The 22,092-nt window shown below is 33.4% G+C and overlaps 2 protein-coding genes across 5 annotated transcripts; one reads left to right on the top strand and one right to left on the bottom strand.

Moving 5' to 3' along the window:
* Window positions 1-2,882: 2,882 nt before the first annotated feature.
* On the bottom strand, window positions 2,883-21,854 carry LOC108365090 (coiled-coil domain-containing protein 102A). Of its 4 annotated transcripts, none has more exons than XM_017619048.1 (12): window positions 21,498-21,854; window positions 21,312-21,422; window positions 20,986-21,179; window positions 20,755-20,860; window positions 20,581-20,671; window positions 20,375-20,513; window positions 20,052-20,145; window positions 19,862-19,993; window positions 19,481-19,795; window positions 4,588-4,754; window positions 3,522-4,374; window positions 2,887-3,051 (listed from the first exon to the last, which is right to left on the bottom strand). In XM_017619048.1, exons 1-12 carry the CDS (start codon window positions 21,585-21,587, stop codon window positions 3,043-3,045), a joined length of 2,301 nt encoding a protein of 766 aa, XP_017474537.1. In that variant the 5' UTR covers window positions 21,588-21,854; the 3' UTR covers window positions 2,887-3,042. The 4 variants fall into 4 exon arrangements, with proteins under 4 accessions (XP_017474539.1, XP_017474538.1, XP_017474537.1 ...); XM_017619047.1 differs by having other exon boundaries at window positions 2,888-3,051; window positions 20,375-20,525; XM_017619050.1 differs by lacking the exon at window positions 3,522-4,374 and having other exon boundaries at window positions 2,883-3,051; window positions 21,498-21,850.
* Window positions 17,222-19,456, top strand: LOC108365091 (glutaryl-CoA dehydrogenase, mitochondrial). The gene is made up of 2 exons (XM_017619051.1): window positions 17,222-18,008; window positions 18,392-19,456. Exons 1-2 carry the CDS (start codon window positions 17,525-17,527, stop codon window positions 19,183-19,185), a joined length of 1,278 nt encoding a protein of 425 aa, XP_017474540.1. The 5' UTR covers window positions 17,222-17,524; the 3' UTR covers window positions 19,186-19,456.
* Window positions 21,855-22,092: the final 238 nt, after the last annotated feature.

Genomic DNA, 22,092 nt, shown 5'->3' with positions numbered 1-22,092 from the left:
CTGATCATTTATGTATACATTTGTCTATATCTATCTCGATTCGTTTTGGCTGTTACAAACAACCGTTATGTGAACAAAATTAATATACCCTTGTGCACAAGTGCGCTCGGGTATAAAAATTATGCTTACAAATGCGTAAAAAGTATTCCCAATTAACACAATATGGCTTCTCAATCTTCAAATCATTACGAAGTATCAAGGTGAATAAAACCCGATATGATGTACATATGTACATATGTATAGCGCTTTGGGGTGTACTCGTATGTGGCTAATCACATATGTACTATCTGACCTTTGACCTATAATATGTAAAGAATAGAAAAAAAGCTTGTTTTCCATTAACAGGTAATTAAATTATAGCGTTCGCTAGCTACTATTTTCTAAGTATCGCTATAGGATAAGTCGAGGAAAGCCGATGAGAGTTAAAATTTAAAAAATTGTAGGTACAAAAGAGGGGAGGATCAGTTTAAATAAAATAAAAAAGTAAAAAGGTGCCAAAAATTTTGTTACCCGACAATTTTATTACCAACAATTGTTATCGTTTCTTAAAACCCCAATTCTAGATGCATTGGTAAGCTGTCAATACATACATATATTTCCTTGGCTTTTTGAAGATTCGGGAATTGCATATTTCAAGGGGCAGTATCTTGTTACCAGCTTATAAGGTGACAAGAGTGCGAAGAAAACGAAAATTATTTAATTATAATTGACAGAATAGATTTGTAAATATCTCGATTAAGACATTGAAAAAGCAATAGAAAATACTTCGACTTTGAGTTAAATTACAGGCTCTATGTTACAAACTCGAATATTTAGTTTAAGTATTCGCGAATGTAATTCGAATTTCAGAAACCCTCCAGATTCTAATCATGACTAAGAAAATCCCATACATGTATTTATAGCAAAATATATCTATTTAAGCTATTGAAAATATCCTTAAAGGAAGCCATTAAAAAGCCAACATAAAACTCTATATTATTTAATTTAAGTCATATTTTAAAATATAAAACACATATGAGGCATTCACAACGGTGTCAAAGTGTCGTATTGTTGTATGTCGTAAACTTTAAAAGATTAAATAGATGTTTAGAGAACTTAAAACCACAACCAACTAGTTTTTAACACTGCGAAAATTCATAATATGACTTTGATGGTACTTTGAAAAGCTCCTTAATATATTTTTAGTCGTTTAACGTTTACGACATACAACAATACGGCACTTACGATACCGTTGTGAATACATACCCCAATAAATAGAATTAAAATAGAGCCAACGGCAACTTCGAGTTGAGTGTTTGCTTGGTGTAAGTCTGAATCTCGTAGGGGAGTTCGTAGAGACGCTGTCTGATACCCCTAGAAGAGGAGAACAACGGTTAACATAGAAGCTCAATTAAACACTCTCTGGTGGCTGAGAACGTTTCGAGATGTAAAAGTTAAACACTAGTGACGAGGGGACACACCGCCGCACAGTGGGTTGCTGTGGACAAATCAATTTTGAGAGCCCAAATATGAACCGATTTGAAGTTTCGTTTTTTTTTAAATAAAAGATAATTAAATTTCGCGTCATTTCATGTTTGAATGCTCCCACTTTTTCGAAAATACCTGAAATTAATTTCAAATACCTGCAATTATTTAAACAACTATTCATAAACATTTTTCCATAGGAAACATTTAATTAAAAAATACTTTTAATTTGCCATCTATACTGATATATTTAATAGAAGAAGAATAATTTCGATATATCAAGGACACCTCTCATACAACCTAAAGTTTTCACACAACATATCTCTGGTAGTATTCATCGTAGAGTGCTGCAACTTAGTATTGAGATATATAATATCAACGCCAAACTCATGGAAAAATGGGAGTTATTGAAAAGGGGGGCGTGGCACCTCCCATACAAACTGAATTTCTCACATTAGAATGTGTATGTGGTGAAAATATATCGAAGTTATTTTTCCTCTATTATCATCCTTTGAGGGGATACCCAAAATTTCAATAATATCAGTACTGTTGTTCTCGAGTTTTTCAGATTCATTTCTTCACTTAAGAGTAATGACGCTGGTTTTCAGCAAAAATGTTCTATGGACGCCACTATCCAATGCCTATAGAGAATTGCTCGGTGATTCCGAAAATCGACATAATTTTTTTTTCTATCGATAACTTTTTGAGATATTTGCAGTTTACCGCTGTATGGCCTTTTAAATTTTATAGATAATAATTTTTTAAGTGGAAAAATAAAACTATAATAATTATTATACCAAATAAAAATCAATTAATAATGGTTCGGTTAACAGTTCAGTTAATTGGTAGAAAAAAGCAGTTAATCCGGTTCAAGACCCGGACGGTTTCAAACCGGTTCACGTCCCTGATTATCATTAATGTGGGCTAAAGCATGGAAGCCAGACGTGTCATTGGAATGCTTTTTTGAAAAATATGATCCATGGTATTTATGTAGGTATGTATATGGCTAGCTCGTTGCATATATTCGATTAAATAATGAAACAGTAAGTATGTATGCAGTATATCTTAAAGCTAAATGTATATTTAGGTATACATATCTGTGTTCGTATGGAAAAGTAGCTTATGTCGAAAGGCTGGCTTTAGTATAAATCGGCATTCGCAGCATACGATTGCGAATTACTCACTGGCGGTGAGCCGTTGAGAACTTTTGGCAAATAAACGTGCAAGAAATAGCTCCGATACTAGCAAGTCAATATTCTTATTAAGTCTCATCAAAAAATTCTTTGTCGTTTAAACAATAAAGGGAATGCCGCATTATACTAAAGCCAGCCTTTCAACATAAGCTACTTTTCCATACGAACACAGATATGTATGCATATATTGTATGTATGTATGTATATAGTCGAGATTGGAATACTTTTTTCTTATTACCTAAAAAATACATATATGTATGTATTTGTATAATATACGTATTGTAAAATAAGTATTTAAGATCAGATCAAATTATTGACGATTTAAATGCCCTCGTCACTGTTGCCTTCAGTTTCATCGTCCAGCAATAAACTCGTTGAACCGTAATTACGGTGTCTGTGAAATTAAATTGAAATTTATGTAGTGATGTGTCTATAAATGCTTGTATACTCTATTTTATAAATCAAGCGTTTTGTATAATTAGTAAATAGTAAATGAAAACTTTTTAGTTAGCTGTTGTGGAAATAAACAAATAATAAATATAATTAAAAATAAAACATTTACGAATACATATTCCTTAAACTGTAAGCATTAAAAACGAATTTGAATACATGCACGCCTAATTTACTGCTATTTGAATATAATGAGTATTTTTGCTATGAAAATAAACTTAAACTATACTTACGTACATATATACACATAAACAGAAAGAGTTGTAACTAAAGTTTGTTAATAAACATCATTAGTGTTATCACAAAAAAAAAAATCGAAAATTGGCAAAATATTGAGGCATTAGTAAAATTCTCATTCAAATGCAATCAGAAATTAAGAAAAATTTGCGAATTTTCCACTTTTTCATTGCTTACCTCGTCGTCGGACACCTTGAGTCCATCTAAATTAATACTGTTTCTTGCATAACTACCACCAACACTACCTCCAGTACCACCACAAGCATCTTTTCTAGTATATTGGCCAGTGTTAGTGGCACTAGCAGTGCCACAAATGCCAACTACACCTGCTACACCAACACTGCCACCACCAGACGTCGAAGAATGCGAATGATCATCATTAAATAATTGGCGATTTATCTCATCTTTAGTTATATTAGGATTTGAATTCGAAGTCGCATTGGAATTCGAATTCAAACTCGCACTGCCATTACCACCTCCACCTCCACCACCGCCCAAGCTCATGCCAGAGCTGTTGGTGGTTTTTAGCGGCAATGCCAGATTGGAGCGATTACCGCCAATCGGCTGCTGTTGTAGTAGTTGTTGTTGTTGTTGGCCAGTTGGAGCCCCAGCAAATCTACCCGATGATCGTTCACGTTGCTCGCGCTGGTGGTGATGATGTTGGTGCTGTAGATGCGATGGATTATCAAATTTTTGTTTGGCACGCTCAAATTCGAGATTTCGCGACTTGGATTCAAATATATTCTCTTCCAAGTGTGATGGTTTAGCATCGAAAAAAGTGCTTGTTTGTTGCATCAAAGTACGTTCAGTGTGACTTGAACGTTTCGGAATGCCCGCTTCGACGCCGCCACCTCCTCCATTTGGCAAACTACTACCCGCATTATGACTATGACGACTACCAGCTGGTTGATCATCGAAAATCTGACGTAAATCATTTATGTTGGGCAAGCATTCGCTGGGAATTTCTACAGCGATCTTGTTGCGCAATTGCACACCGCCGACAGTGCGCATCGGAGGACTAGGTGCACGCCTTACATTTATATTTACATGTATGAATATGAATGTTTGTTAAATGAGTGAGTAGTTAGTGAGCGTTTCGATTTAGAAGAAGCAGCAATCCCAAAGGTTAATAGAAAATGTCACAGATTTGATCATTGTTAATTCACAGTAAATAACAAAAGTGCCAGAATTACGACTTCAGAGTGAATATGGTGAATTTCAAGTTTGAGGAAATGCGACTAACCTTGTTTGTAAATGTTGTATTTGCACTTGCAGCCCTTCAGTTTGACCAACCAATTCGTCGTTGGTGCGTTGTAAGCGACGTACTTGATTCACAGCCGAGTCTAATTCGTCCTCAGCGCCGGCTAATTCACGTTTCAATTCTTCGACACGTTGACGGAGGCGCTTTACCTAAAATAGTCGATGAGTTTTTATTATTATTAAATTCAAATCAACCAAGCATTATTTTTATCGAGCAACAATTTTGGTACAAGATATCAAAACTGCGTATACATGTGTTCATTAGAGTGGTCCAAAAAAATAAAGTCGGAGTTTTAATGCCGCCACACCCTAGGATTAATCTATATCGAAAAAATATACCCCTATTTTTTATTTTGAAATTAAAAAATATTTAGGGAGTGCTCAAAGCGTTCAAAGTTTTTCATGTATTTTATATGGAGACAAAACAATTTTTCGTACAAATGGTATAAAACTCTTGAAAATCAATATTTTTGACCGGAAAACTGTGTTTCTCTTCAGGAGACTTCCAGTATTAATATCCTATTGTTTATTTAACCATTTTTTATGATTAAAGATTTTTTATTGGTCCCCCCATTGCATTTTCTAATCGCTTTGGAGGACCTATAAAATATAGTTACCATGAAAAAATTGTTAAAGAAACAATTAAGAATTATTAGATACTGGGAATCTCCCGAAGATAAATATTGATCGAAAAATATTGATTTTCAATGATTCTACACTATTCCTACGAAAAGATGATTTTTCTCCATATAAAATACATGGAAAACTTTGAGCGCTTTGAGCACTACCTAAATATTTTTTTATTTCAAATTAAAAAAATGTGGGTATATTTTTTTCGGTATATAACGGGCGTGGCGGCATTAAAAATCCGACCTTATTTTTATACCCGAGCGCACTTGTGCACGAGGGTATTATAACTTTGTTCACATAACGGTTGTTTGTAACAGGCAAAACGAATCGAGATAGATATAGACAAATGTATACATAAATGATCAGAATGAAAAGAGAAATCGATTAAGCGGTGACTGTCTGTCCGTCCGTCCGTCTGTAAACTCGAGTAAAAATTGAGGTATCTTAACGAAACTTGGTACGTGCACTTCTTTCTGGCGTAGGTATTGAAAATGGGCAAAATCGGACAACAACCACGCCTACCTCCCATATAACGGTAATTTTCAGAAATACGAAAACTGCGATATTTTAGTAGCTACTGAAGAATATTCACTCAAAATTGATATTTACAATGAGTTTTAGACGAAAAATAAGAATATTTTAAAATTTTGGCAAATGGGCGTAGCCACGCCCACTTATGGTTACATGTGTATATCTTGACAACCGCTGCACCAATTTCTTCCAAACCTGGCACAGTTGTTGGCATAACCTACGAAATGGCCGACAATTTTTAAAATCGGACAATAACCACGCCCACATCCCATATAGCGGTAATTTAGAGAAATACGAAATCTTTTATAAATCGGTATATATTGAAGCTAGTGTATTCAAAATTGATGCTTGCAACAATTCTTTACCAAGAAATACGTTTATGATAAAATTTTGGAAAACGGGCGTGGCCGCCCACTTATGATCATATATATATATATCCCGGTAACCGTTCTACCAGTTTGTACCAAACTCGGTGTGGTTATTGTACTTGCCACATAGAAGCAAAACGCTGAAAATTATTGAAATCGGACTAAAATTACGGCCGCTTTTCATATAACGGACAATTTAAGAAATGCTTGAAACTTCAATATTTCGAAATTTAAGGACGCTAATTTACTCAAAATTGATACACCCCGGCTTACCATGTAGCGGTAGCTTTCGGAAAGGTGAAAAACATATATTTAATACTTGCACCGGGTATTTAATGTTCGGCTTCGTCCGAACTTAGACTTTCTTACTTGTTTTACATACATTTTCGGACCACTTTAACGTACATATGTATGTATGTATTTATGTAGTGAAAAATCGATATAACGGACCGAGATATATATAAGGCCCAATACCGTATCCCTTCCACTAAAACTACTAAAACTGTAAAAAAATAAAAATTCGCTCAGAGCGAGAAAATGACACTAAAAAGTATCGGATCACTTCCTAGTAAAAAATCGTAACTTCTGAAAACTTAAAAATAACCTCCAATTATTTTTTTTTAAATTTTGCTTATTTTGTTTGTAAACACAGTCTGCTCACACTTGTTAATAACAAGGGAAGACGGAAAATCGTTCCACAATACATCACATAATACTCCTACCCTGTCGGAAACACCACCAACCAAAAGGGAATTGAATTTTCATTAAAATTCAGTTTTATCTTTCAGGAAGCAAAGTCCCAATTCCTTTTTCTCTTTAATTTTTGAAATTGGCCATTTTTCCATTGTCAAAACTTCACCAGTATTTATCTCAAAAACACACACACATCATCAAGTTGAAGTCGATTTTGTTTTCGAGATCAAGGTCATCCAAATTTTGTCGAAACGTCTTACCTAACGCTCAGGAATATAATCAGAGCTATTCTGTTTGTTACCGAACATTTTTTAACAGAAAAATTAAACAAGTGAGGCAACAAAAACTGATACAAGAACATTGTTAACGGCTACAAAATATTTGAGTAGCGTGTCGTATGGGTAACACAAAACTTAATTCATATTAAAGTGTTATAGCCTATTTCCAGCTTAACTGCAGTTAAGAGCTCAGATAAGTTACAAAAATTTCAACATGAGGTGAGCGGCAAGGTTTATTTCTTAGTGTTTCCTTTTCTCCTTACTTTTGCTTGTACTTAGTAGGAGGAATCACCCCTTCGAGTTGTAATCTCCTTGTTCCAATAGGCATAAACTGCAGTTAAGACTTGGTGGAAATGAACTATTAATTTACAAAAAAAAATGTTGAAGATAGTGAAATAATGTACAGCACAAACGAAATATTTAATCTATATTTATTATACCCCCAAGGGCATTAAATCAACAGGTATCCTTTCTGGCATCAACTTAATAGAAATTGGAAATATTTAACCGTTTACGTCTTACTACTGGAATCTTTACTGTTCACATGTTTCTTTAGAATAGCCTAGCAATTTTGTATTGGATTGAGTACAGGGCTATTTTCGGGCCTTTGGTTCATATATTACATTACCTGTTTGGAATGTAAAGGCCTCAAGAAGTTCAAAAAGTATTATTTAAGATTTTTGCCCAAAACATGGTGCGGAATCATTTAAAAAAAATTGGGTAAACAGCCAAAGGAAAGAGATCATCTATCGAAGAACTTTAAGGTGTACCTCAGAAAAAAAAAAATCATTTATTGACAAAAATTTCGTTATTAGAGGACTATAGCGTCAATGCAGCATATATCGTGCATATGTATGTATATATCGCTTATTCGCTAAAAGACTGCCATAATTCAAAAAAAGGAAATTTTGGAGCAAATGTTGAAGAAATTAAGAATGGAAAAAAATTTCCATTATCCAAAAATCTGAGTAAAGCGGCCAAGTTTTTTTCTCTTAAAATTTTGAAAATTCATCATTTTTTTGGCCTATATTTGCTTTGTATGCCATTTTCAACAATTAGAGGCCAAGAAACGATAACTTTTCAAAATTTAGAAAAAAAAGTTTGGCCACGCAAACTTTTTTCTCGAGAACACAAATTTATCTAGTGTATCTGAGTATGAGGCATTGTTCGTATGGTCAACAGCTATCAAACCTGATATATGCGCACTCTAGTTTTTTTTGTGTTTAACAGTCTTATACTCAATATAAAAATTGTAAACAAGGTCCCCTACGGAGTAAGAAATGTTCATTGGAGAGCACAGCCACGAGAGATATAAAACGCATACATACAATGTGAAAAAGTAATTTCTCCGTTTTTCGAAGTTAGCCTCCGAAATCGAGATATGGGCATTCGAAGTTCGAAATTGAACCTTTGAGAAAAAACAATTTTTAATTTTTACATGTAAAAAGCAAAAAAAGTAAAAATACGGACGTGTTCCGCCTTTTGCTCTTATTTATATGGTACATAAATTTTTTTGTGAAAACTTATATTACAGGCGCTATAACGGCTCAAAGGTCAGATCTTCGAAAAATTAAAAACTTAATATTTCAGAAAATTTTTAACTGATCTTTAAAAAATTCGTATCGTTGTAAAAGCAATTAAACCCCCTTTCTCCTAATATGTATATTTGTATACTTCGTGAATAAAAATTTCAGGAAAAACACCTAAAAGGAAAAAAATAACTTTTTTTATCAAAAAATATTTTAAACAAAAAAATTACTCACCGATAAAAAAATTGGCATCGTTGTTAAGGCGATTAAACCCCCTTTCGTATAATATGCATATTTGTATACTCCGTATATAAAAATTGGAAAAAAACACTCAAAAGGAACAATACCAAATTTTTTTTTTAAAAAAAATTTACAAAAAGATTACTAATTAGTAATACAATTGAATACCTTATTTAAATAAAACAATTAATTTATAGTATTTTTCAGGTCTATTCTGCGCTAGTAACAAAAAGTTAGTAACCGGTAAATAAAGTTCCTGCCAATTTTTAAACCCTTTTCGCATTCTCTATACTCTTGTAACCGGTAAATTTTGTTACCATCTTATAAGCTGGTAACAAAGTATTGCCCCGTGAAATATGCAATGCCAGAATCTGCACAATTCTTCATAGTTGAATTGTTGAACGAACCTAGAATCGCGGTGACAAGAATTTTTTGGTAATAAAATTTTCCGGTTACAAAATCTTCGATAACGTGCAGAATAGAGCTGTAAAGCGGTAATTCGTACTTGTTCGCCCACAGTCCTGTTAAAAATTAAGCAAAAGTATATGTAACACATGATTTAATAATAAAAGGTTGGCTCAAAAAACAGTTTTCTCGCTCCCTCTTGACAAAATCGGCTCCCTTAGCAAGGCACTGTGTGTGGGTTCGTGTGTGTGTGCAAAGCTTTTGTAAGGGAGCTAAGGGAGTGTCAAAACTCTAATGTCACTAATGAGCAAACCTTTAATTATTGAATCATGTATGTAACATGCATATATAAATATAAAAACTCCATGGTTTTTTATTTTTTACATAACAGGTTATATATAAAATTTAAAGATAATTTTCTGTTTTATTTAAGTGAAGTTATCAATTGAATTACTAATTAGTAATTTTTTTGTTTAAAATTTGTTTATTATTATTATTTTGTTTATATTTTTTTATAAGTAAACTATTAGTATTTTTTTCCTTTTAAGTGTTTTTCTCAAATTTTTATATATGAAGTACACAAATATACATATCTGAAACAAGGGAGTTTAATCGCCTTTACAACGGTACCAATTGTTTAAAAATCGGTGGGTAATTTTTTTGTTTGTAATATTTTTTTTTATAAATTTTTTTCCTTTAAATGTCGCTTTTCTCAAATTTCATATACGAAGTATACAAATATGCATCTCAGAAGAAAGGGGTTTATCGTCTTCACAACGATTCCAATTTTTTAAAAATCGGTTAGTATTTTTTTTATTGAAATACTTTTTTTTTATAAGAAAAAGGGTATTTTTTCATTTAAATGTGTTTTTTTTTTTATTTTTATATACTAAGTGTAATATTAGTATTTTATTAGTAAAATATTAGTATTTTTTCCTTTTAAGTGTTTTTCTCAATTTTTTATATACGAAGTACACAAATATACATATCAGAAAAAGGGGAGTTTAATCGCCTTTACAACGATACCAATCTTTTAAAAATCGGTTAGTAATTTTTTTGTTTAAAATATTTTTTTTGTAAAAAAAAGGTATTTTTTCTTTTAAATGTGTTTTTTCTCAAATTTTTATATACGAAGTACACAAATATGCATCTAAGAAAAAAGGGTATTAAGTGCCTTTACAACGATACCAATTTTTTAAAAATCGGTAAGTATTTTTTTTATTCAAATATTTTTTTTTTTAAAAAGGTAGTTTTTCATTCCAATGTGTTTTTTCTAAAATTTTTATATACGAAGTGTACAAATATGCAATATCAAAAGAAATGGAGTTTAGTCGCCTTTACAACGGTACCAATTGTTTAAAAAATCGGTTAGTAATTTTTTTGTTTAAAATATTTTTTTTTTAATAAAAAGGTTATTTTTTCCTTTAAATGTGGTTTTTCTCAAATTTACGATATGAATCTTTTAAAAATCGGTTCAAAATTTTCTGTAATATTAAGTTTTTAATTTTTCAAAGAACTTTGACCCCTTATAGCATCTGTAATATAAGTTTGCACAAAAAAAGTTATATACCATTTAAATAAGAGCAAAAAGAGGACTACGTCTATATTTTTATGTTTTTAGTTATTTATATGCAATAATTAAATATAATTTTTTACCAAATGTCCTATTTCGAACTTCGAAATTCTCGATTTCGGAGGCTAACTACGAAAAACGGAGAAATTACTTTAAAAAAAATTGGTTTGGTCCGATACCCAGAAAAAAAGTTTGATTCTCTTTTTTAATAAAAAAAAAAAATACCAATAATAAATATATTTAGTTATTACAAAGTCTATTAGAATTAGAAGCCACAGATCAAATCCGCTAAGAATAAAAATTGTTTACAAAAAAAAAATTTTCAATTAAAGAACAACAAAATCGAAAGCGCTTATTGAGATTTCAATCAAAGTGGCGACGAGCGATTCAGAAAGCCGGTTGATATACTTGTAGTCGGATAAGTTGTGCATGTTTAAGTAAACTAAGACATGAGCTTGCAAAATTCAATAGGTAAAAACTATTTAATGCGTACAATCAAAACAGCTGCAAACTCATAATTAGCTGAGGCAAGCCAGAACTGACTAAAAATTTGTTTGAGTGAGACGAGTTCCTTAAATAAGCTAAGCGTAAACTGACGTCAATTATTAACTCAGTTATTCAAGATTCTTTTTATTCGAAATTCTCATTACTCGAATAATTTGAGAAACTATAAATATGTATTTTTTCGTTGTTCATGTTTTGAGTATGGAAAATTTGGGTTTTAATCAGGGACCGTAAAAGTTATAAGTTATACAGCTTAAAATTTATTTTAATTATTATGCTTCAATTTTTATTTTGTATTTAACAAATAATACTTACATACGTACATCATGAGTTTTATTTTTCATTTACAGAATAATTATTATCTGATGAGTTTTATTTTGCGTTCAAGAAATAAAAATAACTTTTATTTCTTATTTGTCATTTATTTATTTTTATTTTTCATTCAAAAATTAATAGTTATTTGGTGAGTTTTATTTTTTTACAAAATAAAACCTAAGGGCTGAAGCTTTATTTGTGTTTTTCTTTTTTTTTTGAGCGCATGAGTTTTACATTGTGAAAGAAAAATAACATTCACAAAATAACTTTTATTTTTTTAATGAAAAATAAAACTCACCAGGTAGTTTTTATTCCTTGGAAAAAAAAATTATATAAAACTCATCAGATAACAATTATTTTGTGAACGTAAAATAAAAATTATTAAATAAAGGTTTATAGCGTGTATATTAAATTTCCCCAAAATGTTAAGCAATTCCCCCATAAAGTTGAAATTCTACCAAAATAGGGAATTCTACCCCAATTGGCATCCCTGGTAAATATGTACGGTCGTGGACATTTATTTAACTGATAAGAAATGTACATCAGTGTTGCTCTTTAGTTTTCTATTTAGCTCCTACCTCTTTTTTGGCTCTTTTGAAAACTATCAAGCACTTTTTTGGTCCAGAATATTTTAATTGTATTTGGTAATATATTAAAATTAAAAATCTGTTATTTCAAGTGTTGACTAAAATTCATTTGGCTTTGGTGATCTCAGGCTATTTTCAATACCTTCATGTTATTCTGTTTCGATTAATACCTAGAAAACCACCACTCCTAATGCAAATGGCGCGTAAGCAAATGGAAAACGGGCAGGTAAGTCGATTAGTTTCTACCACGTGCGCGTAAGTTTTCGTTGTAAAAGTTGTTTTCAGCATTTATATTCATAGAATTCGTAATTTTTTTTTATAAAATTTCGGAAAATGTAAAAGCAACTTTACGTCAAAAAATGAACCACTTAATAAAAAAATAGCTCTTCATTTTAGCTACTATTACTATTATTTAGCTCTTTTTTCAACCGATTTAGCTCCAAACGAAATTTTTTTCTGGCAACACAGATACATACAAACATAGGTGTATTAAAGTATAAAGTGAGAATTAAATCATATTCTACCGAATGACCACGATCAACGAATGCCTCCTAACATCTACATATGTATGTATGTAAATGTGTAAATATGTATGAATGAATACTTGTATTAACCCAGTCGGATAATTTGCAGTGTTTTTCGACGTCATAAAATTTATGGAGTACGTATGGGGAAAAATAATATGTATGAAATTAATTTGAGTAGGTTTCCACACTAGGGTGGTCCAAACATGCATGGGAAAAAGCAAAGTCGGATTGTCCTTTTAGCGAAAAGAATTATACCCCTGTTTTTGACTTTGAAATCATATTTAGAGGTCGCTCAAAGCGCTCAAAGTTTTACATATTTTTTATCAGGAAAAAAACATTTTTCGTGCAAATGGTATAGAATTCTTGAAAGTCACTCTTTTCCGATCAGAAAACTCTGTTTCTCTTCTCGTCCCAGTGGGAAAATAGGAATCCATTACCTTTTTCTACCATGAAAATATTAACAACTACGGTTGAACGCAAAGATACATCGCAATGTAAGAGAGCGGAGGATGTGTAGCTTTGAAGCGACAAACAAAACAAAAAGTTTGAAAACTAACTCAAGTATGTTTTTTGTTCACGTTATCTCAACAGCTGGTGTAGCCGAATGGATGCGTGTTCGACTGCCGTGTTGTTGGTCACGTGTTCAAAACCTGTGGCACGGACTTTATTTTTGATTTTGATTGCCTTTTGCCACTGGGGTACCCTAAGCGCACATGTGGTAATATGCCCTCTAGGAAAAGTTTTAGTTACATACATTAGAAACATTTGAGAATCAAGCTTAAGATGTTTAATAAGATCCATTTTTTGGGATATATGTATGTATGTATATATGTAGTTATGTATATACATATCGTTACCTTAATTCACAAAAGCCTTAACCAACACTTTTTTTGGGACCGCGTTTTTCACATTTTCACAAGATTTTTGTTGCTTGTATTAAGATGTACCTTCAGTAAAAATTTTAAAGTGTTAGTACCAAAAAGAACGGAGTTACATGCCACTTTTTAAAAAGGTAAATTTATCCTCTGAAATCGTTAACCGACGTGAAAATTTGTGGAGAAAACGAAACTGCTTTCAGGCTCTTCAAAAACTATTATTTTTTCTTATTTTTGCATTTTTGTAAAATATTTTCCAGAATGTCACTTTTTTAAAAGTAAGTAAAAGGATTGAATAAGTTTAGAAACTGTTAGAAAAAAGTATATTAACCGATAAGCATTGTACTGATTTTTAACATTAAATGCATGCTTTTTAAACATTTGCCTATTGCTTTGAATCTCATTTATCACATAAGCTAATGTTGAAGTTTTTTCCACCTTCTTCATGAGATCTTTCATGGTTTCATGACGGTTCTTTCTGGGAGGCAGGTTTTTGTTTAATCTTTCTTCGGCGACAATTTCCCATATATGCCATTTGAACACTTTTGGAGAAATAAGCTATTTAAATAAAAAAATCATTTTTTACCTGAAAGTGACATTCTGGAAATATTTCAAATTGTTTTTTTTTTCTAAGTCTTATATCACGAAAATAAAAAAAAGGAAATCATTTAAAATCCTTAAGCAATAAACAGACATTGGTAATTATCTTATTTTTGGTGTTTTTTTGCATAAAAGACTGGGTGACATTCAGGAAATATTTAGCCATACTAACCATAGTGAAATGATAGATTCACTTAAAAACACAAAATAATTACTTTTATTAAGTTATTTCTTATGTGATTCGATCAACAACTTTTTGGGCTTCTTAACTGCAATGCACTTGGGCAAGCAAAGCAACTACTGTTATTATCACGGCAAAATTAAAAAGTGACATTCAGGAAAATTCGGAGGGACAATATTATAACAGAAAGCCACGCTTATGTTGATAAAATTTTCCAGGTAAATATATAATAAAACAATAAAAGTTAATGTGGTCATTCACAAACAGTAACGCCTTTTTTCATTGTTTAAACTTTTTTTCATGTTGATTATCGAATAACCTGAGCGGGGACAAATATTTTTATATGGAGTAGGTAAAATATATCAAAGAAATACCGTTCGCAAAAGAAAACAAAACGGTTTACAATAATAAAAAAACAGCTTTGTTGGTGGCTTATTATTTGGATCGTTTAATGCTGTTTTTGACTTTTCGTTTCGCCACCATAAAAATATTTAAAAAGGCTCCCTTGACACGTAAAAACTTAACTTAGAAATCAAAAATCTATTATTTTTGCGAGTTTCTGAGTGAAGTTGCTTATTTTTGGGTAACTACATACACGTGCAGCTCATTTACCAGATATACCATTTTCAAGTCAAGTCTTGCATAACCGAGCCATTAGGGCCTTTGTGAATTAAGATAACGATATGTGGTGACAATTGACTCTGCGGAAATACCCTGCAAAAATCGCGACTACTCCATGCATGCGTGTAAAGGGTAATCCCTAAGGACCAAGGAATACTCCAAAATTAACCACAATTCATATAAAAAATATGGTCCAATTAACATTGCGATGTCCATATACTCCATCCCTGCATTACATCAGAGTAGCACAAAACTACTCCAACATATTAACAATGGCATTGTCGTTATATTTTTTCGTTTGTACACGCTTTTGTTCTTCCCCTGCAAAAATCGTTGGACCATGTGGTCTATTTGTGGTATATTGGAGTACTTACAAAAATGCTCCTCTGTCATGCTGTAGCGGACCAACTCGTGTGTCTGCACCATTTTATTGTTACCCCGATCACTGCTCGTGTTTTAACGAAATGTGATTGAAGTTGAGCATTTGAAAGCACATTTGCATGTCTGGCTGTAGCTGAACGTGTAGAGATGCTCGCTGATAGTTGTTAGCTCCCAGCATGTTCGGGTTCGAATACCGAGAGAGGCAACATGTAATTTTTTATTTTTGCTTTTGGTTTTTATTAATTGCAAAAAAGCATCTGTGAAATGCAGAACAAAAGCGTGTACAAACGAAAAAGCATATCAGCAATGTCATTGTTAATATGTTGGAGTAGTTTTGTGCTACTCTGATGTAATGCAGAGATGGAGTATATGGTCCTGCCCTAGGACATCGCAATGTTAATTGGGCCATATTTTTTATATGAATTGTGGTTAATTTTGGAGTAGTCCTTGGCCCTTAGGGAGTACTCTTTACATGCATGCATGGAGTAGCCGCGATTTTTGCAGGGTCACTTCTCAAATGCTTTTTTGAAATTAATAAAAACCAAGACAAAAATTAAAAATTACATGTTGCCTCTGACGGCATTGGAACCCGAACATGCTGGGAGCTAACAACTAAAAGCGAGCATCTCGACACGTTCAGCTACAGCCAGACATGAAAATGTGCTTTCAAATGCTCAACTTCAATCACATTTCGTTAAAACACGAGCAGTGATCGGATAACAAACAATAAGCTGGCGCAGAGACACGAGTTGGTCCGCTACAGCATGAGAGAGGAACACTTTTGTAAGTGCTCCAATTTAACACAAACAAAGTACATGGTCCAACGATTTTTGCAGAGTAAGCCCATAAAGTCAGCAAGAGTTTTTGTTGAATAGAAATTAGGTAGTTAGTAGCCTGCTGAATTCCTTATGGATATATTTATTGCTATTCTATCATATTCTACTATTTTTTTTAATTCATCGTTTTAAAACAGTATTTATATTGCAATGTTATTACACAACTGACCTCGAATTTTGGGGCAAATGGTAAAAGCTATTCACATTCTTTTTCTGGCCGCATAGAAAGGTTCAAAAATACACAACTCAAAAATCAGATCCGAAAATGTAATTGCTTGTGGATCGCAGAGATTCAACTCAGTTAATACAAAAACAGATAAAACAGTAGTTTTCTAGTTGAAGAATATAAACATGAATAAAAAAATATTTGCATTAATTGGAGATAATAAATCTTACGAATTAATTTATGCAAAAAATCGATCTACATTTTTTTTTGTAATTGTGCACCTTTTGAAGAACGTGTGCGATATATAAGTGCTGAGTCAATTAATTCAACAAGCAAGCTTTTCTCTGCAGGGCATGCACATACTATGTACATACATATGTATGTACACAAGCATATGCATAGCTCATTTACTAACAGACTGTCACAAGTCAAAAAATGCGAATTTTCAAAAAACACGTTTAAAGTTTTCAATTGACACTATCCCCGCAGAAAACGAAGATTTGTATATTACAGAATCACACAGAACATACACAAGATTTTAGCATGCAACTTTTACACAATATGATGTAAGATATAGTGATTAATTCATTCAATTCATTATCTTAAAAATACCCTTTTCTGAATTGTGGCAGTCATTCAGTAAACGAGCGATATATTTTAAAAAGGCACTAAACAATCGTGGCCGATAATACCATTTGGAGAGCAATTCTCTCTTTTCCTACTACATACTTACATATGTACATATATAAGGTATATGCAAAATAAAACTAATAAAATTTAAGATAATGTTTATGAGCATAGTGATTTTCTAAAGAGAATCGAAAAATATTCGTGTGATTACATGAAACACACTTCATTCAGCATACGTACATTTGTTTGTATAGTACATTAGTAGACAACAAAGGTTTGAAAAAATATTCCTGTAATCTTCAAGCGAACAGTTGTAGAAGAGCACGCAAGTGGGCCGGACTTATAGGAAATAAGCATTTCTTTTGTATGTGCAACGAAACATAATTTAATCATTTTAAGTAGTTTAATAAATCATAGAAGATCTTGAGCTGATAAAAACAAGAGTTCACAATGATTGCGAAACGGATCCTATCAACACTACGGCAAACACCCCAGCTCTACACCGCGACTGTTAACACCAAAAAATTCGCAACCACACTAGAGCCACCAAAGTTCGATTGGCAAGATCCACTCAATTTGGAATCGCAACTAACCGAAGATGAGATCGCTATGCGTGACGCATTTCGTAGTTACTGCCAAGCAAGCTTGTTGCCGCGCATCACGGACGCCAATCGCAATGAGGTGTTCCACAAGGAAATTATGGAGGAAATTGGCAGCTTTGGTGCTTTGGGTTGCACTCTAAACGGCTATGGGTGTGCAGGTGTGTCAAATGTCGCTTATGGTTTATTGGCCAGAGAGATAGAACGTGTAGATTCAGCTTATCGCTCTGCCTTGAGCGTGCAAAGTTCTCTGGCGATGGGAGCTATTTTTGATTATGGCTCTGCTGTGCAAAAGGAAACCTATCTGCCTCGTATGGCTCAGGGCAAAATAATTGGTAAGTAGCAAACGATTTTTATTTTTTAATAAATGTGTGCAGAGGGATATTATAGTTGTTCTTTTGTAAACTGATATTTAAAAATTTCTGATAAGAAACTTCGGCGGATGTAGATTAAGATTATTGTTTAGAGTGTACACAAGAAGACTTAGATCGCTAAAAATAACATAGCACTGGCGCACATGTGTACGCCATTGGCAGCTTAACTGCTTCAATATCATGTTGTGCTTCTTAACGTTATCCTAAAAATGGAGGTGTCAGAGATTTTAGGTCGCTTTTTATGAGAAGTACTTTCATGGCAGCAATGCAAGATTAGATTGCATTTTGAAAGTAGCTTCTGATTTCACAAAAACTAAAATATCTGCATTTGTTTTCGTTTACAGGAGCATTTGGTTTAACCGAACCAAATCACGGTAGTGATCCGGCCGGTATGGAAACCCGTGCGAAATATGATAGTGCCAGCAAATCATACATTCTGAATGGTTCCAAAACGTGGATCACAAATTCGCCGATAGCAGATGTTATCATTGTCTGGGCCAAGGGGGAAGATGGCAAAGTGCGTGGTTTCATAGTGGATCGGTCACAATCTGGCAAGGGCTTATCTACACCCAAAATCGAAGGTAAATTCTCTTTGCGTGCCTCTACCACTGGCATGATCTTGATGGACGACTTACGTGTGCCAGAAGGAAATCTTTTACCAAATGTGGAGGGTTTTAAGGGGCCCTTCGGTTGCTTGAACAATGCACGCTATGGCATTGCATGGGGTGCTCTAGGAGCAGCCGAGGCATGCTTGGGAATAGCGCGGCAGTATACGTTGGATCGGAAGCAGTTTAAACGGCCGTTAGCCGCTAATCAATTGATACAAAAGAAATTTGCAGATGCGCTGACAGATATTGCGTTAGGTTTGCAAGCATGCTTGCAGGTAGGTCGTCTGAAAGATCGGAAACTGCACACTCCTGAAATGATTTCACTCATAAAACGAAATAATTCGGGTAAAGCGCTAGATATTGCTCGGAGTATGCGTGATGTTTTGGGCGGAAATGGAGTGTCCGATGAATACCATGTTATACGGCATTGCATGAATTTGGAAGCGGTTAACACGTATGAAGGCACTCACGACATCCATGCGCTTATTCTTGGACGCGCTATTACAGGCATAGCAGCGTTTGCCAATTGAAATACATAATAATTGAAATACATGTTATACATATTGTGCTGATGGTTGAGTTAGAATATTTTCCGAAAGCTGTTGTGTTGGTATTTAAATGCATTTATTTATACGGTCGTGTATTTTATAAAATAAGAGGAAAGACAGTAATATTAAGAAAAATAATTAGAGCAATTAATAAAATTAGAACCATAGGGTACAACATGTTTTAGAAATTTTTTTTTATCACATGAGATATTTTATAGGGATTCTTATGTATTGAACCGAATGCCTAGTTTTTATGATAAATGCCTTATGTACTCACCTCAGCTTCATATTGCTCTGCCCGCCGCACAGCATGTCCCAGTTCTGTATTAGTTTCAGCTAAAAGCTTTTTTAATTTGGAATGTGATAGTTTTATTTCACCTATTTCTTTATTTCGTTCCGATAGCTCTTGTTGAAGCGCACGCACTTCAACATCATTTGCCTGCATTGGACGCCCCTTGCGATCGGAACGCTCTTGGTAGTCGCGAACTTCAGCGCGTAATTTTTTGTTGTCGCGTTCCAATGCAAGTTTTTCGGTTTCGAGCCGTTCGCGTTTACCCCATTCAGAAGCATTTTCGGCTTGTAGCCGTTCCAACTGCGCAACAAATATTCAAAATTAGTTTATTTTAACGATATTTTAGTTATTCTTCCAAAAATATACCTCTGTACGGAGCTCAGCCAAGCGTCTTTCAAGATTTTCGCGGGACGCAGTTTCTTCTTGCAACGAATTATTTATTATACGCATTTCGGCACGGTGTTGTTCCTGTAATGTGAGTAATTCACGTACAGCTTCCTGCAAAACGATTGGGCTATTTAATTAAGGAATTTAATTTAATTTAATTAGTCATCACCTGCTTAGCAAGACGCATCTCTTCTTGACGTTCACGTACTTCCTGTAGTTCTAATGTTAACTTTTCGATTGTCTTATGTAAAATATTTTTTTCTCTGCAAATTTAAATAATGATTAAAAGTTAAGGATAACAAATAATATAAATCAATGCATAAGGTCCTATACGACACTTTTTGAAAATGTGTTTCTACATATTCTCTTTATTTTATCCCAAGTACACCCCCATACTAAAATGCATAGCTTAAGCATCTTTAAAACTGCCCTGTAGGGCTTCTATGTTAATTTCAAAAGTTATTTGCTTATGTAGCTTTAAAACAAACTCACTCTCTTTCTGCTTGCACCGTTTTCTGCGCTTCATCTAAACGTAATTGAAGCATCGAGATTTTTTGCAGTAAATAATCTTCATCGAAATCGTCTTTAGATAGCTGCTGAATCAGACGTTTTTCTTCGGCCAATACATCATCTAAATCGTTACCTTAGTAGATATACAATATTAAAGATTTTCATTTAAATACTCCACAAAAACCTACCCATGTCAGGAACACTTTTCGGTACGGCGCCTTTCAGCACATATTCCTCAATATCCAAATCTTTCATATCATTGCAAATGGCCTTGGTAACCTTAAATAATAAACACATATACATACATATATACTTAAGTAAAATTATTTGAATATAGTATACATAAGTATATTCAAAATTACCAATCCATCTTCGCTGTTTACATTTTTTAAACCATCAGACGAAATATCTGGCGAGCAGTTAGCATCACGTCCATTCGCCTCAGCATCTTCAGAAACATCGCACATACTAAAATGGAAACATGCATTTTAAATAAATATGGGCATAGGTACATTTGTATATATGTACATACTTATGTATGTTAATGTACACAATATTTAAAAAAAAAAACATTCGAATTTTATTTTTCTTACCCTGCTTTATGAAATTGATCGGCGTGCTTCATCATAAGTGTATGAACCTTTTCCATTTCCTTTTTAAGTTGGGAGATCTGCATCTCGAGATCATTTTTCTCTCGCTTGTATGAATTCGCTTCCTTCATAGACATATCAAGGTTGGCGCGCAACTGTTTGGCTTCTTCTCGAGCTTTATTACGTTCGGTGCGTACCTGTATCGAAGAGTCTCATATTATTTGCACTGTACAAATTTTATATCGATTAAACAAATATTTGTTTATAAACGACGAAACGTGGCTATGGTAAGCGGTAAAGTATTTGCAAACCTCGTACAGGAAACCTACCTTACTCCATTTTTCGCGCCAATTGGCTGTGCAATCTGACCACCATTTCATAGTCTTTTCCATTTGGGCAGCTCGGGCCCTTGCTTCGTCCAGCTCGCGTTGCCTTTGAGCCTGAAAGGATTAACATATGAACATGTGAATAGAACTGGAATGCATGCATAGCTAAAATACACAATAGCTCTTTACCTCGCGCGCTTCCCATTCTGTAGCATCGCCGAATCTTGGAGTTTCTGCGGCCCCACTTCGACGTGGTATTGGAGCAACACTTTGTGACATTTGTGAATTAACCAGTCCTCAGCCTAGTCCGGTTGGAGGTCAGAATAAGGTATGTTCTTATTTGCAACACAAAAACTATTTTTGGAGTACTTTTAACAAAATAAGCACAATTTTTTACAGTCCCGCAATCCTTAGTTTTTGCAAAACTATCGTATTTGTTTTCGTTTGACTTTCGTAGTTTTCTTGTGGAGTATTGTGACGGTTTCTCATTGCACGATTATTCGTAGCTGTTATCTTTATTCTGTTTTGCTGCGTTTTCTAAATTTTTTGCATTGCCTCTCATGGCATTTTAAATTATTGTGCTGCCATGTTGGCACAATATACTTTTATCGAAATCTTTTCGTGCCTAAATATTCATAAATTAATAAAATCATTAAATAACGAAGCAAACATTGGTTCGTCAGATTCGCTCCAATATGCGATTCGTTTACCTTTAAAATTTCAGTATAGCAGTTAGTCAAACTATTTACCCTCAAATAGCAGGCAAGATGTTCAATTTTACGAA

The sequence above is a fragment of the Rhagoletis zephyria genome, unplaced genomic scaffold (genome assembly GCF_001687245.7).
Source record: "Rhagoletis zephyria isolate East Lansing unplaced genomic scaffold, Rhagoletis_zephyria_1.1 Rzeph_scaffold_01774, whole genome shotgun sequence".
Lineage (NCBI taxonomy): Eukaryota > Metazoa > Arthropoda > Insecta > Diptera > Tephritidae > Rhagoletis > Rhagoletis zephyria.
The sequence above is the reverse complement of the archived record's forward strand: the minus strand, read 5'-3'. Positions and strand labels throughout refer to the sequence as shown.